Source organism: Rattus rattus, chromosome 10 (genome assembly GCF_011064425.1).
Source record: "Rattus rattus isolate New Zealand chromosome 10, Rrattus_CSIRO_v1, whole genome shotgun sequence".
NCBI lineage: Eukaryota > Metazoa > Chordata > Mammalia > Rodentia > Muridae > Rattus > Rattus rattus.
Window position 1 is genome coordinate 63,532,328 of NC_046163.1, and position 17,801 is coordinate 63,550,128.

Genomic DNA, 17,801 nt, shown 5'->3' on the forward strand with positions numbered 1-17,801 from the left:
GCTTCCCCAGATCCTGGTAGAGCTTCTTATATATATCTGCACCGAACCTGTGTGCAGTGTCCGGTCTCTAGCACCTCTCTTCTTGTATGCAGTCTCTTGCATTTATTTCACTTGAGGTGTTCTTTCTGTAACATTTAAAGTTATTTTCATTTAAATGCTTACCAGTCCTGAAGTGTTTGAAAATGCTGTCAGCACCAGCATGTAGGGGTGTGTGTGTGTGTGTGTGTGTGTGTGTGTGTGTGTGTGTGTGTGTGAGTGTGTGATTATTATAAGTTCAGTATCACCCCATATTGGTGCAGTGAATAAAGTCTCTACATCTTTCAGTTACTTCTACACTGCTGTGACAGAAGCATCTTAGGCCATGAGGGACAAGAGGCATAAGATAGTGCAGTCCAGCGTTAGAGATCAGCATGTCATTGTTGCTGGAAATGACAATATGGCTTACATATGTGCTGCTGACTTTGGAAGCGTGGAGTGGGATTAGAATTGATGCAGAGCTATTTATTACACTCACAGGTATGACCTTGGTCTCACACTGAAGGTCTCATAAGTGCCATCAGATAAGGACTTGGGAGGCACGTCACATCCCAACAGTCACAATTATGCTTTTTCAGATAGCAAATAGAAGAGGTATATTATAGCACAATCTGATATTAAATGACCCTTAGGTTACAGGTTATATAGATTATATACATCACTATATCCAGCCTAAGAGACTTCCTTGCCTTTCTTATTCATGACTTGTCCCTGAACTTATGAATCAACCCTTTTTTGGGGATTTGAGGGGTGGTTAGAGACAGGGTTTTTCTGTATATATCTGGCTGTCCTGGAACTCACCTTGTAGACCATAGACCATGCTGGCTTGGAAACAGACACTTCCCAAGTGGTGGGATTAAAGTTGTGAGCCACCACAAGTATGAATCAAGCTGTTTTCCTTCATTGCAATATGTTGCCAGAGCTTTCTCACTATATTTAAATCTAAAGCATCTCATTTGGGAAGCACAGTAAATTTAAATTGTTCAGTAAACTTTTTTTTTTTTTTAAATTGCATTCTCAAAGGGAGTTAGCTGGACTTTGAGAATCTGTATTTGAGTGTAAGTGAAGCGTGCACTGTAGCTTCACAAGTCTCCACAGGACGGCACTACTTAGCCTTTCTTTCTTATCCTGTTGAAACAAGCTTTGGAATTCTGACGTAGGTAGAACTGGAGCCACTCGGTGTGTAGAGTCCTTTATGTAGCCAACCCCCACAGTGTCTTGTACCACTGTCTGTTTCTGTGGTCTCATTTTCTCAGAGCCAGGCATTTCCTGTGCCACAATGGGGTGCTTAAAGGGACTTTGAGGGAACCCAAAGGCAGGACAGATTGCTCTGTCCCCTGGCTATGATGCAGCAAAGGAAAAGAGTGACTCTACCTTAACACACAGTGTCTAACTTGTAGCAGTACTACGCTGACCAGTTAGTTGTGCCTTGATGGGAAGTGGGGGCATGGCAGATGAGAAGGCCTTCCCTCACCCTGTCTAGTGAAATGCATTGTCCTTACCTTTCCTGCAGCATTCAGAGTGTATTTCCCAAACATGGTGAGCTTTGCTATCTGTTTGCTTCTCAGCATTTCACTGAGTAGCCCTTCCTGACCTCATGTTCCTCCCTCCTTCCTCAACCTCCGGAGTGTTGGGGATTACCACCACCATGCTCTTAACATACCCATCTGTTACTGCAGTGTTAGACTAATGAGATGTATCTGCAATACAAAAGGAAAATTTCTATCAGTCAGATAAATAAGAATATACCTGTTACATTACAGCTGTTGAGAAGAATCTACAAATGTGGGAAGAAATGAAAAGAGGAAGCCAGTTTGGTCAGTCCTGTTGCCTGCGAGCAAAAATTGACATGAGTAGTAACAATGGGTGTATGAGGGACCCAACCCTTTACCGCTGCAAAATCCAGCCCCACCCAAGAACTGGGAATAAATACAAGTAAGTGCACCCCCTCGCCATGTTGGGGAGCCTGACTTTGCTCCTGTGTGAGAATGGGGGAGGGGAAGCAGCACAACTGGGAAGCCAGTGCCTTTGTTCTTCATAGGTGAGGTGACCAAGGGGCCTTTTCTGAAGGTGTGAAGTGTGGCCTTTTAGGGATGACTTTCTGACTCATCTATCCAAAAACATTTCCATCTATTAAAGTCCTTGGCACATAGCGGCTGGAGAGATGGCTCAGTGGTTAAGACTGACTGCTCTTCCAGAGGTCCTGAGTTCAATTCCCAGCAACTACATGGTAGCTCACAACCATCTGTAATGGGATGTGATGCCCTCTTCTGGTGTGTCTGAAGACAGCGACAGTGTACTCACATACATAAAATAACTAATTCTTTAAAAAAAAAAAAACAAAAAACAGTCCTTGGCACTTTGCAATTTTCCTGCCTGTCTTGACTAAGTGTGTAGGTGTATATATATCTTTAGATAAGGATGTTTCTCTTCTGGTAAATATTTTTTCTGAGCATAAATGGACACATGTGTTGTACTATAAAAATTTACAGAAATGTGAACAAACCAAGAGAAGAACTTGTATGTTTAAAGTTTTGATCATCTTTTCTTGGAGGTATTTACAAATTACCAGGTTTTGTTGTTTTAAAGGTCTTGTTCTAGGCCTGAGCTCAGGGCCTCATGCTTCCACTAATACCCCTAATTTTTCTTTAAGACTTTTCTCCAAAAGTCTTCCTTTGTTCGGTAAAATAAGCTGTAGAATATGTTCTTTCTTTTCCTTTTACACACTTGATTATAAAAACTTGCAGCAGACCCGAATCCTGTTCATCTCAGTGAACCTCTGTAGCTAGAACAGCCCTCCATCTCTGAGCCTGTGTAGCTAGAACAGCCCTCCATCTCTGAACCTCTGTAGTTAGAACAGCCCTCCATCTCTCAACAGCCCTCCATCCATCTCTGAACCTCTGTAGTTAGCACAGCCCTCCATCTCTGAACCTCTGTAGCTAGAACAGCCCTCCATCTCTGAACCTCTGTAGCTAGAACAGCCCTCCATCTCTGAACCTGTGTAGTTAGAACAGCCCTCCATCTCTGAACCTGTGTAGTTAGAACAGCCCTCCATCTCTGAACCTGTGTAGCTAGAACAGCCTAGAACAGCCCTCCATCTCTGAACCTCTATATTTATAACATCCCTCCATCTCTGAACCTCTGTAGTTAGAACAGCCCTCCATCTCTGAACCTGTGTAGCTAGAACAGCCTCCATCTCTGAACCCCTCTGTAGCTAGAACAGCCCCCAAACCTGTGTAGTTAGAACAGCCTCCATCTCTGAACCTGTGTAGTTAGAACAGCCCTCCATCTCTGAACCTCTGTAGCTAGAACAGCCCTCCATCTCTGAACCTGTGTAGTTAGAACAGCCCTCCATCTCTGAACCTCTGTAGTTAGAACAGCCCTCCATCTCTGAACCTGTGTAGTTAGAACAGCCCTCCATCTCTGAACCTGTGTAGTTAGAACAGCCCTCCATCTCTGAACCTCTGTAGTTAGAACAGCCCTCCATCTCTGAACCTCTGTAGCTAGAACAGCCCTCCATCTCTGAACCTGTGTAGTTAGAACAGCCCTCCATCTCTGAACCTCTATAGTTAGAACAGCCCTCCATCTCTGAACCTCTGTAGTTAGAACAGCCCTCCATCTCTGAACCTGTGTAGTTAGAACAGCCCTCCATCTCTGAACCTCTGTAGCTAGAACAGCCCTCCATCTCTGAACCTCTGTAGCTAGAACAGCCCTCCATCTCTGAACCTGTGTAGTTAGAACAGCCCTCCATCTCTGAACCTGTGTAGTTAGAACAGCCCTCCATCTCTGAACCTGTGTAGCTAGAACAGCCCTCCATCTCTGAACCTCTGTAGCTAGAACAGCCCTCCATCTCTGAACCTCTGTAGTTAGAACAGCCCTCCATCTCTGAACCTGTGTAGCTAGAACAGCCCTCCATCTCTGAACCTCTGTAGCTAGAACAGCCCTCCATCTCTGAACCTGTGTAGTTAGAACAGCCCTCCATCTCTGAACCTGTGTAGTTAGAACAGCCCTCCATCTCTGAACCTGTGTAGCTAGAACAGCCCTCCATCTCTGAACCTGTGTAGTTAGAACAGCCCTCCATCTCTGAACCTCTGTAGTTAGAACAGCCCTCCATCTCTGAACCTGTGTAGTTAGAACAGCCCTCCATCTCTGAACCTGTGTAGCTAGAACAGCCCTCCATCTCTGAACCTCTGTAGCTAGAACAGCCCTCCATCTCTGAACCTGTGTAGTTAGAACAGCCCTCCATCTCTGAACCTGTGTAGTTAGAACAGCCCTCCATCTCTGAACCTCTGTAGCTAGAACAGCCCTCCATCTCTGAACCTCTGTAGTTAGAACAGCCCTCCATCTCTGAACCTGTGTAGCTAGAACAGCCCTCCATCTCTGTAGTTAGAACAGCCCTCCATCTCTGAACCTCTATAGTTAGAACAGCCCTCCATCTCTGAACCTGTGTAGTTAGAACAGCCCTCCATCTCTGAACCTCTATAGTTAGAACAGCCCTCCATCTCTGAACCTCTGTAGCTAGAAGAGCTCTTCTGAAGCTGTGGAGCCGCACACTGGAGTTTACACCGTCACCGTTAAATACATTGTTCTGTACCTATTTACCACCAAACCAAAAATCCATGACAGAGAACTGAAGGACGGTTAACTTCCATCCTTCCTTATAACTTGGTGTATTACCTGCTTTGGTCCTTCCTCATCCCCTAGTAGATACGCACTCTTGTTCTCTTTTCCACATGAACCCGTTCGTACATTGGTTTTATAATGTACACATGCCATTGCTTAGGTTTTTCCTATGAGGAAGACTGTGTAGTTCTTTCCTTTCTAACAATGTGACCTCCCCCTTAATATTATACGTTGTAACTCTATCCATGCAGTTTTTTACTTTAATTTTCTTTACAGCTGAGTAGTATTTCATTTTTACTCATTTTTTGAGATTTATTATTTTAGGTAAATGAGTGCACTTTTTTCACTCAAACATAGTGACACAGTCAGACGCAGCAGAAGACACCCTACGTTCATTGATGCTTCAGTTTAGGTAGAAATCACCCTTTAATGTTTGTTGTGTTGTTTTGGTCTGTTTTTCCCCCCAACAGTGTAGCCATAAGCCCAGTACCTCCATATGCTAGGCAAGTGCTATTCCGCAGTGTAGGAAATGCTGTCCTGCTGCTGGAACAGAGCCTGGCAGGTCAGGGTCCACAGCTTACCTAGCATTCAGAAGGCCTGGGTTCAGTGCCCAGCATGGGGTAAAAATGACTTCATCTCGAATGAAATGTTTTGTTGCTTACCTGTCTCCCTTCCCCAGTTCCTTTCTTCCTACCAAAGTTCACTCCTGCTTCCTGTTGATCTTCCTGCTACAGCCTCCTGAGTGCCATACTCTGTTCTTGAGTACATCTGTTTTCTTTTTCATTTTTAACATTTATATAAGTGAGTTCATGTGCCAAAACACACATGTGGCAATCTGATGACAACTTGATAGAGTCAGTTCTCACCTGCTGTGAGGGCTCCAGGGACTAAATCCAGATCTTCAGGTAAAGGTGCCTTTGCCCAAGAGCCATCTTGTAGTCCCCTGAGCACAGTTCACTACAGTTGTAAGGCTTTTAGGGATTACTAAGGATATTTAAAGGCTAGGTTTCATGTAAATTCTATGTATAGTATGTTGTCTGCTGTTACAATATATAGACAATTACAGAAATACTGTAATTTTCAGTATTACATTACTGTAATTGTCAGTATTACTATTAGTTCAGTATTAATTTGGCCAGTGTAACTGAATGCTTTTCTAGAGGATTTGCGTTACCAGCAGCTCATTTTAGCTTACTACCACCTGTGACCATTTGACTTCTCCCATTCCCTTCTGGCCTCGGCATGCACTGCACATAAATAGCGCACTGTCCTGTGCATGCAGGCAAAACCCTGAAAACACATAAAATAAAAATGATAGTTAAAAAAACAATAAATTGTTTTCTACATGAAAATACTCAAAGTATATCAAAACAGTCTCAACTTTTTTCTCTTTCTCTCTCTCTCTCTCTCTCTCTCTCTCTCTCTCTCTCTCTCTCTCTGTCTCTCTCTCTGTGTGTAATTAGTGTGATTAGGTATGCCAGGTTAGCCTAGAGTTTGTAGTGATCTTTCTGCTTCTGTTGTCCCACGTTTTGGTATTATAAGCATGCGTTACCATATCCAGCAAAAAGAAAAAGAAAAAAATTAAATACATATGGCTGCTAATGATTAAGGTGGGGAAGATAAAATAGAGTAACTTTATTTAGAAAACCATTCTCTTTTTCCTCTCAGTGTTTACCCAACGTATGACTTTGCCTGTCCTATAGTGGACAGCATTGAAGGTGTTACTCATGCCTTGAGGACGACAGAGTACCACGACCGAGATGAGCAGTTTTACTGGATTATTGACGCCTTAGGCATAAGGAAACCATATATCTGGGAATACAGTCGCTTAAATCTCAACAACACAGTGCTGTCCAAGAGAAAGCTTACGTGGTTTGTCAATGAAGGACTGGTAGATGGATGGTATGTCTGATGTCCCGGGGCGTTGTCAGTTTGACTAGGAAGTGGTGCGGTGGATAGGCCTATAGGCCTGTGAGATCCCTATTTCATCCCCGTTTCAGCCATTACTTGGCCCCTCTCCCTGACTTAATGCTGTAACCGTGTGCTGCCTGCTGCAGACCGTAGCATAGGGAAGTGAGAGCTGCACTTGCCTGGTCCTGTGGGCGTGGGTCTTAGTGTTAATGCAGAGGCTTGTGATGCAACTGCTCTTTCAGAGCTGTCTCCATCACTCGGCAGACTTCACTCGGGTGTGGCTATGAGATCTCTCTGTGTCCCAGTGCAAGGGTGAAGGGGGCTCAGGCTCATAGTCCAGGGCTCACCTCATTTGTAGGCATTTCCTCAGCAGAGAAGAAGATTGCTGTGGGGAGGAGTAACATCACGGGATCCTTGTAATGTTAGTGTAAAGCTGGGACTCAGCATGTGTGTATGTAAGTTGTGCCCATATATCTGGATTTTCATAATTAGAAATCTGAAAACACTATTTTGCCTTCAAGAACTTGTATGTTGGTTTATACTATCAGCATAATGTTGGCCAGGAACAAACATCTGTCACTCAAGAAGTGAAGGCAGTAGGTTCTGAGTTCACTTTTAGCCTCTTCAAAGAGTAAAACACAAATATGACCAAGATAAGGCTATTCTGTGTATATGCCAGCAAATGGCAGTTTTATTAAAGAGCTGGGTTTGATAAAAGGTAGGTTTATCTTGAGTACTATCTTTGTATAAAGGGTATAATTGCAGCTGTACTGAAAATTTTAAATCCAAGCCAAATATCAATAACTTTTATATACTTATTTATATATTCATAAATAATTGACATAATTTCATATATTGTCCGGTCTGTTTTTTGAGGCAGTCTCACTATACAGCCTTTACTGGCCTAGATCTTGCTATGTATACCAGGCTAGCTTTGAACTCACAGAGATCTGCCTACCTCTGCTTCCCAAGTGCAGCAATTAAAGGCATGTTACCATTGCATTCTGTTGAGGCAGACATTAGCTGGATATTATTTATTTAATTTGAAATAGGATTTCTGTAGCTAAGGTTGACCTTGAACTTGAGATTCTTCCTGCCTCAACCTTGTAGGTGCTGGGATTACAGGCCTGTGCTTCCAGTTTGTTCTAAATATAATTTATTATTCAGACACGGAGGAATCTTCTCTGTATCTAAGTTATGTAAAAACTTAACAGTGTGTGTATTTCCCAGGGATGACCCTCGGTTTCCTACAGTTCGTGGAGTTCTGAGGAGAGGGATGACAGTTGAGGGACTGAAGCAGTTCATTGCTGCTCAGGCAAGTGATGGTTTCTTTCCCAGCTCTGAGGCATTCCTGTTACCATCCCTTTTGTTGCTATCCATGTTCTTCCTACTCCATGTTTGTGTGGGTTACGCTGTGGTTCACCGTGAGATTTGTTATTTTGGAGTAAGGTTTCACTCTTTTGCTCATGTGGACCTTGAATCCCTTCCTGGTGGGCTTCCTGCCCTAGGTTCCCGAGTACTGGGACTGAATATGTAATCCATGCCTAGCAAGGACAGGCTTTTTCCCCTCACCCTGTGCCTCGGACTCACTTGGAAATCGGTGTGTAGACTGGGTTGTCCTATAGAGGTCATCCTGCCCGTTTCCCAAGTGTGCACATCACCGTGCCTGCCTAACAATATAAATTATAAAACAATAAATTAATGTTTTATAATAAAAAAAGATTGGGGGCTGGAGAGTTGGTTCAGTGGTTCAGAGCACTGACTGCTCTTTCAGAGGTCCTGTGCTCACTTCCCAGCAACCACATGGTGGTTCACAGCCATCTGTAATGGGATCCAATGCCCTCTTCTGGTGCGTCTGAAGACAGCTACAGTGTACTTATATATAATAAGAATAAATCTTCAAAAGTATAAAAGATTGGAACAAAAACAGTGGACTATTTTCGTGTGGTGGGTGGTCAGGTATCTACTCTGAGCAGCCCACAGAATGGCTTCCAGCAAGGAGTGCTGTCGGCTGCACACGGAGGGCTCCTTGCAGTGAGGTGCGTCTCTGAGTGTTTGTTTTGTTTGTCACTGTAAGTGTGCTTAACTGAAGCACAGTCCTCTCCTGGGCATTATGTCTTAGTTTATGTTGAGTGTGCATGTGGAGGTCGGAGGCTCCTGCTAGGACACGTTCTTTCCTCTGCCCTGTGGGTTCCAGGGCATTAGGCTTGGGGGCACACACCTTTATCCACTGAGCTGTCTTGCCAGCCCCTCCGCTTGGTATTTCTCATTCTTAAACTATTTTTATTGCTTTTCTAGGGCTCCTCAAGGTCTGTTGTAAACATGGAATGGGACAAAATCTGGGCGTTTAACAAAAAGGTACAGAATCCTCTCCTTGCCTCCCTCCCTGGTGTGCTTTTGCAGAGCAGGTCCTCTGCGCCATGTTACCATTGTGCAGACTGTAGGGAATGGAATGATTTCCTTCTTTGTGGATGAGGGGATAAACATGTTAATTGCCCCAGCAAGGAACAATTATTGAAGCAACAAACTTGAATTTATGGGAAATGGTGATAGTTTTTTCTTAAATCTTTTACGAACACTCTGCATTTCATTTTTCTGCTTTCAAGCTGCGAGCTCTCTGTAAGAAGGTATCACTTCATACTTGTATTGCCGTAAACATAGCTTTTAGCATAGTACATGTTACAAACCGAGCCGTTACACAGCTTTGAAGCACAATCACTTTCTGTAAAGACTTGCACAATCAAACCTGTTAACAGTGCATCATCCCTAGTTTGCCAAATATGTCCTCTGTTCTTTATGGCAAAGGGAGACTTGGTTAACTTCATTCCACTGTTCCCTTGTGTGCTGAGAGGACATAGAAGTTTAAAAAATTACATATTGTATTGAGTTGTAATGAAGGTTTGCTAACTACAATTGCTGTGCTTTCAGCTTGAAAAAAAAAAAAAGCTTTCTTAATTGGAAAATCAAACCAGGAATCATGCATATTGACATTGTTAATCCCTACCTGGAAGCGGGTGCTTGGACACTAGAATAAGGCGAATTGTTAGAATGCACGTTCTGCGGTGCGGTCCCTGTGATTGTGATCTGTATTCTTCCTGGACGTTGCTGCTTGGTTGTGCCGATGTCTTGCCTCAAGTAGTTGCTTGTCTCGCATGTGTCTTGAATTTATTTAGTTTTTTACTTTTAGTGAGTTGTATTTATATATTAAGGAATCATTAATTGGTTCTTTCTGTTGCTGCAGTTACTTAAACAAACACAAGTAGAATTTACAAGGAAGTTAATATTTGTGTACTTCTTTTCCTTTGCAGATGAATTTTAATTTTTTCCAGTAGTTTATTTTTTACTCACTTTATATCCTGACCATTGTTCCCCCCAATGCCCTAGTCCCACCCTTACAATCCTACAAGTCCCTCTCCCCATTACCCCTTCGCCTTTTCCTCAGAGAAGGGGAGCCCCTTGGGTACTACGCTACCCTGGGACATCTAGTCCCAGCAGGACTAGGCACATCCTCTCCCACTGAGAGCCAACCAAGCAGTCCAAGTAGGGGAAGGGGACCCAATGGCAGGGAACAGAGACCCAGACAGCCCCTGCTCCACTTGTTAGGAGACCCTGCATGAATGCCAATCTGCACATTTGCTACAGCTGTGCAGGGGGTCTAGGGTCCTGTCCCTGCATGCTCCCTGGTTGGTGGTCCAGGCTCTGTGAGTTCCCATGGTCCCAGGTTAGTTGACTCTGTAGGTCTTCTTTGACCCTTGACCCTTCTGGCTTGCTCACTTCTATCCCCAACTCTTCCACAAGACTCCCCAAGCTCTGCCTGATGTTCGGCTGTGGGAGTCTGCATCTCCCTCTATCCACTGTTGGATGAAGCCTCTCTGGAGACAGTTAAGTCAGGTTCCTGTCTGCAAGCAGAGCATCATTAATAGTGTCAGGGGTTGGCTCTCTCCCACAGGATGGGTCTCAAATTGGGACAGTCATTGGTTGACTGTTCCCTCAGTTTCTGCGCTATCTTTATCCCTGTGCATCTATCTTGTAGGCAAGACAGATTTTGGGTTGAAGGTTTTATGGGTGGATTGATGTCCTCCTCCCTCCTCTAGAAGTCCTGCCTGGTTACAGGAGGTGGCCAGTTCAGTCTCTGTATGCCCTGCTGGTAAGAATCTCAGATAAGGTCACCCCCAGAGACTCCCCAAACCCTCCCTCATCCTAGCCTCCAGCTAGGACCAAAGATGGTCTCCACCAAGTCTCCATTCACACTCCTAGCCCTGTCCCTCTCTTTACCCCTCTCCTGTACTCTTCCCTCTCTCCACTCACCTCTGATGACGATTTAGTTTCACCTTCTGAGTGAGATTAGTGCATTCTTCCTTGGAAACTACTTATTACCCAGTCGCTTTGGGTCTGTGGATTGTAGCATGGTTATCCTGTAATTATTGCTAATGTCCACTTATTAAATGAGTTATATACTATATGTGTCTTTCTGGTTCTGGTTTACCTCACTTAGGATGATATTCCCAAGTTCCGTCCATTGCCTGCAAAATTCATGATGTCTCTGTTTTTAATAGAATGTTTATTTGTATACCTTTTTAGGTACACAACCTTCATAGGTCTAAGTCTTAATCAAGCTATATGTGTCTATTTATTTCAAATATATGCAATGTATTTCTCTGGGCCATATGATTCTCTGGGCTCTCCCCTTTACATTCCTCCCCGCTGAGTTCTTGGATGACTCCTGTGGGGCTTGCTGTCCATACTCTAGGCATGTAGGTCAGTACTTGGGTTTTCTTCTCTTGTCTGCCTGTGATTAGACAGGAGCTTTGGTCTGTTTTTCCTGTAAGAATTTGGTTTCTTCCTGCCATTTGTTTTATTTTGCCTGTTCTCCCTCCTCATTTATTGACCCCTGGTTCTCAGAAGTTCTATGAGGCCACCAAATTCCTTCCAGACACTACACATGTTCTTTAATTTGCTCTTGGAGAAATCTTTGTCAGAGCCTATGAACCTCTCTGGTGGTGCCAATTGTTTTGTGCTTTAGGGACAGAGCTGTACACACAGATCTCTTCTTATCACCCATCGCCTATTTCCTGGATGGTTTTGCTTAGTTCTGTTTGTAGTGGGTCTTTGTGGTATCCAGTTGGGTCTCCAGCACCTGGGCTTAAGTGGTCCTTTAGCTCAGTCTCCCTAGGAGCTGGGACTATAGGCGTGTGTGCATTACCGTATTAGCTGGTCCTTCTTTCTTACCATCCTTTCTTATGTGCTGCACTCTGAATGGAATAAAGAGATCTACTGAGACCTTTTTATATGACATTCTAAAAGTCATGTTTTTAAAGGAAGGCTTGTTGTGTTGCCTAGACCAATCTTGAACTTGCAGATTCAAGTAGCTACCCCACTTCAGTCTCCTGAGTAACAGATGGGGTCTCTAGGTGCTTACCTCTGTGTTAGATTTTTGACCTGGTAAGTGTGTTGATTTATCACTTGGTCTTAACTCTGTAACCCAGGATCTTACGGCCTCAGTCTGGGTTACCATGCTTGGTTGGCTATGACCTGTTCTTTTACTTGGAAATTGTAGTATTCCTTAGTGTGGGTTTGTTTTCATTGTATCCATTGAAATGACATATGGTTCTAGCGTAAAACTCATTCCTTCAGTTCTGAAGTTTAACAGACACTCCCCCTTGGTTTTTCGAGACAGTTCTATTGTATAGCCCTGCCTGACCCTCAGACTTACAGTGATTCTCTGGCCTCTGTCTTTGTCTCTCAAGTGTTGCAGTCCTGTTTTCCTTTTTGCTTTCCTCTGTCTCCTCCCTCCCTCTCCCACACTGGCACGCAGTGAATGTGGCCCTACCACTTCAGCTGCGGCTCAGCCTTTCTTCTCTGTGGACATGGCAGGTGTCCCCTCCAGTTATATCTTCACTCTCTCGATTGATGGCTCTGCTTTCTGGTTATCTACTTAACTTGCTGTTGAATTTCTCATTTTTACTGTCACATTTCAAAGATCTTCAGAATAGCTTTCTATGCACGTTCTGTGGTTTGGTATTAGTAGCCATGTCGCATCATCTCTGTTTTATCTGCTCGTGTTTGATAGGGAGGACATAGGAAATGTTCTGAGCAGGGCCTGAACTTTTCTATAGGATGAATTGGCTGGGCCAGTGAGGAGACCCCCATGTTAGAACTACAAAAAATAAAAAAATAAAATAAAGGTTTTCACTTTTACATTTTTATTTCATTTTATGGGTACAGATATTTGTGTATATATCTGTGTGTATATCTGCCCCATATGTGTGCCTAATGTTCACAGAGGTACCAGAAACTCTGAGACTGAATTTACTGCCAGTTAAGCTACCCAGAGTTTGCTGGAAATCAAACCCTAAGCCTGAGCCCCACCTCCCACACCCACCCCCCAAGCCCCATGTAGTAACTTCAGCCTTCTCTTAGCCCACAGCTTTCCCAGAAGGGTTTTCTGTCATGGCTGTCAGGGAAATCTGGGAAGGGCGGCCACACGGTTCTCGTCCTCTCCCTTTCTCCCTCTGTTCTTGTGTTGTTTGTGTGATGCCATGTGTGTGGCACCTCAGTTCCTAGCTGCTGCTACTCTTTTGGGTGGTTGTGGGTGTTGCCTTCTAATGGCCTGTGTGGTACTGCCAGGCCCCTCTCACATGCACTGCAGCCATCATAACAGTGCCATTGAGCAAGTGCTTGAGCCTAAACCTGGAGACCATTTCTGGCTATGAATTCCAATGTTTCAAATAAGTCATGGTTCTTCACATTTGCTTGATACATTTTGAAGAGTGAATTTTAAAAACACATTTCCTAATTTTGCCTAGACCATATGAATCATACTTCTCTAGGGCAGCCTGAGAATCTGTATAGACAGCTACTCTGGCTATGAAAATGCCCCTCCCTGCCCCCCTTTTTTGTTGTGAGACAGTCTTTCCATAGCCCTGACTGTCCTTGAACTTGCTAACTAGACCAGGCCAGCCTTGAGATCACAGAGACCCTCCTGTTTCAGTGTCCTGAGAATTGGAATTAAAGTCTTGGTCCACCATACACAGCTAACATCACTTGACAGCTTTGCAGGTAAGGAGGCTAGCTGCAGTAGGTAAGGAGGCTAGCTGCAGCAGGTAAGGAGGCTAGCTGCAGCAGGTAAGGAGGCTAGCTGCAGCAGGTGCTAGCAGGTAAGGAGGCTTGCTGCAGCAGGTAAGGAGGCTAGCTGCAGCAGGTAAGGAGGCTAGCTGCAGCAGGTAAGGAGGTAAGGTAAGGAGGCTAGCTGCAGCAGGTAAGGAGGCTAGCTGCTGCAGGTAAGGAGGCTAGCTGCAGCAGGTAAGGAGGCTAGCTGCAGCAGGTAAGGAGGCTTGCTGCAGCAGGTAAGGAGGCTAGCTGCAGCAGGTAAGGAGGCTAGCTGCAGCAGCAGGCTGGAGCTACGCTTCTTTGGGTTGTATTGCTTTTTCAAAGACTTTTAGAGGCTTAAATATTATCTGACTGCATTTGTTACTCATCCATTCATCTGTCTGTCTATCTACATGTCTGTCTGTCTATCATCCATCTCTATCTATCTTCTGTCTGTCTGTCTGTCTGTCTGAGGAAGGGTCTTCCCCTTAACCTAGCCTCCCCTGTACAAGGAGCAGCAGTGTGGGACACCAGACCTAGCTGTGCATTTGCTTGTGTGCTCATCCCCCCAGTGTTCACTGTCTAAGCACTGCTGTCGACCCTGGTCAGTGGATCCTTTATACTGACTCCAGAATGGGTTACAGCACAGTTAAAACCAGTCAGGTCATCTACAAATACGTACTGCATGCCCGTCAATGCCAAATTCGTGCTAGGTTTGGGGATGTAGTAGGTTTTCTGTATACACTGAATGTTCTTTTTCCAAAATGCTTGAGACCAGATGTGTTTCAGATTTCTACTTTTTAGCATAGAGCTCCACCTTGTGTGTGGCATGTAGCTCAGAAGGGTGACCTTGTTTGTTCTTTGAGACTGCAGAGTTGCCTTATTATAGTGATCTAACGTTATTCTGCTCTATGGAGGTCTGTGGTGCTTAGCCTATTACAGAAATGATACTCGAAACTCTTACTATCCTTACTCCTTCAAGTGGGTATCTCTACAGTGCAGAACTGAATACCAAATTACCTTTAGATCTTAATTTATAGCCCTTCCAGGATTTTTCCTCATTTCTAATACTGCTAGACTTAAAGATTACCTTCAAAATACTTCTGACTTGTTTCCTTCACTTTCTTTTACTTGCCAGTCATTATTTTGGGGAAGGAAATCTTAAATCTTCTGTGTCTGCTGGTTTGTAATTAGTTTTTTCATTTTTCTTTTTAAACTTTCCATGGCAGTTAATAGTAAAGAAATGAACAGATGAATTAGATATTAAAGAATTAACAGATTAAAAAATTAGTAAATGCAGTAACAAAGAAAACCAGTTAGTGTTCCTTGCTGTTACTTATTTATTCCTGCCGTGTTACTGCGTGTTTCAGTGCGTACATGAGGATGTTTGTTGCAGGTTATTGACCCTGTGGCTCCAAGGTACGTTGCATTGCTGAAGAAGGAGGTGATCCCAGTGAACGTCCTGGACGCGCAGGAGGAGATGAAGGAAGTAGCCAGACATCCCAAGGTCGCCCTGCATTGTAACCGCTGTTTCCTTCTGTCAGAGGAGGGTGGCTTTGAGATGCTTTCTATTTCAGATTATCTGTCAAGATTTAATACCAATTGGAGCAAATCTTAGTGTGGATTTGTATACTGCAGTAATTTATTAACTAGTAATGGGCAGCACATGGCAGAGCTGTTAGATTCAATCAGCACTTGCTTTCTGTTATACAGAGACAAAATATTAATGTGAAAAGAAAACTCTTCCTTCTTAAAGTCAATAGTGTATAATGCTGGGAGTCTCTTGGCTAGCTCTCTCCCATAACTCAAAAGGCAGCTTCTCATGCCTGCTCTTGGGTTTTTGTTAAATAGTTATAATGTATGATTTCTTAGGACATTTTCAGATATCTTTACTCCGTCCTCCTCCCCAGAGCCCTCTCCCCATTTTCCCCATTTCTACTTTCAGATAACCTGCTTTTACCCTCTCCTGTTCCCTTACCCGCAGTGGTCCTTTGTACTTTTCCTGGTGTCTGCAGTTCACTCCAGGTTATGTACTCATGTCTGGAGATTTGGAGCTAGGAGCCTCCAATGGAAGAGGTCTCTTTTTAGTCTTTATCTTTTTCATCATGAGATCCACCATGTGAAGCAGGGTAGTTTACCTGACTGCACATACATGATACTTGCTCAAAATTTGTCTTTTAAAACACAAACCTTCAGATTTTTCTGCCAAATTGGAATCTTCTGTCTGATAGTATTCTGTGAGATTGGCGGCTCCTTCCTTGTATACAAAGCAGTGAGACTGAAGACCGTGAGGCACATTCTGGTTGTGGGGTTTAGTACTATGCCTTTGTCCCTGAAATCAGTGAGACAGGCTGACAGCTGTAACTCTGTCATAGTGATTGGGTCCAGTATCAGAGATAGGCTTCAGAGTGTGGGTTTTCTGCTTTGAGTGTGTGCTCGTGTAATGACTCTGAACTGTTTAAATTCAAAGAATAGAATTGGGAACTCAGGTGAAACTTGCCTTTCCTTGTTTGGCACAAACACAGAGAACCTTTGTTTGTTTAAAGAGCACAGTGCAGGGTGGAAGGTTTTACATGCTGTACTCTGGGTTCAGTAGTGAGTTGCTTAACTCATATCCTGCTTTTCTCTTCTCATTCAGAATCCTGATGTTGGTTTGAAGCCTGTGTGGTATAGTCCCAAGGTTTTCATAGAAGGAGCTGATGCAGAGACTTTCTCAGAGGGTGAGATGGTCACATTTATAAACTGGGGCAATATCAACATTACTAAAATACACAAGTAAGAGTTTTACTTTTTTAACTCTGTAGGAAAAAAGTCTTTGATCTTTATTTATGTATTGACATTATTTAAATCAGACCCTGACTGAAGTCCTTGGCACTAGTGCTGCTGACTGGTAAATTTGCCCAGTGGAGACAATGACACTTTAGTTTATAGATTCGTGCATTTTTATTTTACATGTGTGAGTATTTTGCCTGCATGAATGTGTATGTGTACTTAGTGGGTGCTTAGTAGCCCCAGAAATCAGAAGATCTATAACTAGAGTTATAGCTAGTTCTGAGCTGTTGAGTGCATGCTGGGAATCAGTTTAGACATACAAGAAATAGCTCGTTGCTTTGTGTGCTCATAGTATCTCATCTAATAATTGCTGCGGGATCTTTTTGGCTAGGATATTTTATATAAGTAATTTTTACATATTTTATCCTTAGTCAAACATTTAAAGTAGATTGGCCAATGTTGATGATGAATTTTACTTTCTAGTTAATATTGTGTGCAACAGGTTTTCACAATATTAAAATATACTATGTTTAAGATTTATGTAAGTTCTAAAATCTATCTACGCAGCCAATAACATATACTTGCCAGTAATTGTTAATTGAAGCATTGCAGACTTATAGTGATTAATAGTGCAGGTGACTTTAAATTCCTGAATGTATCTGTTTTCTTTAACAGATGTGTATAGATCTGTGCTCCAGTGAATTACTAGTATTCTCAATGTAGTTTGTGACATTCATACAGCTAATGCCTGTCACACATATGTTAAAAATTAAATAGATGTTTGTTTGGAATTTTTCTAAAGAGAATTCTTCATCCTCTTACTACAGAATAATATTACATTTCTAGCAGTTTATTTTCTTTTTTTGTTTTAATACTTTTCAATCTTTTATAGAAATGCAGATGGAAAAATTACATCTCTGGATGCAAAATTGAATTTGGAAAACAAAGACTACAAGAAAACAACTAAGATCACTTGGCTTGCAGAGAGCACACACGCTCTCCCTGTCCCAGCAGTCTGTGTCACTTATGAGCACTTGATTACAAAGCCAGTGCTAGGAAAAGACGAGGACTTCAAGCAGTACGTCAACAAAGACAGTAAGGTAACTAACTGCAAGAAACACGAACATAGACCTTAGCATGTTGAAAGCTACTTTTAAATGTTTTAATTTCTTAGGTAAAATAGACAGTGATTGTCGGATTTATTTAAATATAAAGAAGTACCTGGGCCTGGTTGCTCATGTCAATTGGTTGCTCCCAATATTACTGGGGAGGGTGAGGCAGGAAGATCGTGATTTCATGCCACCTTGGTCTACATAGTAAAATTGTCTCTAAAAGCAGATAGCCTAGCATGTACAAGGCCCTGGGTTGAG

The 17,801-nt window shown here is 43.1% G+C and overlaps 1 protein-coding gene across 1 annotated transcript in view; it reads left to right on the plus strand.

The window, feature by feature from the left end:
• The window catches only part of Eprs1 (glutamyl-prolyl-tRNA synthetase 1), a 68,163-nt gene that overhangs the window by 18,241 nt on the left and 32,121 nt on the right, over window positions 1-17,801 (plus strand). The window contains 8 exon segments of the mRNA XM_032915598.1: window positions 1,800-1,971; window positions 6,328-6,561; window positions 7,801-7,885; window positions 8,869-8,928; window positions 9,177-9,197; window positions 15,056-15,166; window positions 16,298-16,434; window positions 17,324-17,531. Of these exon segments, the coding sequence (XP_032771489.1) occupies window positions 1,800-1,971; window positions 6,328-6,561; window positions 7,801-7,885; window positions 8,869-8,928; window positions 9,177-9,197; window positions 15,056-15,166; window positions 16,298-16,434; window positions 17,324-17,531 (1,028 nt within the window).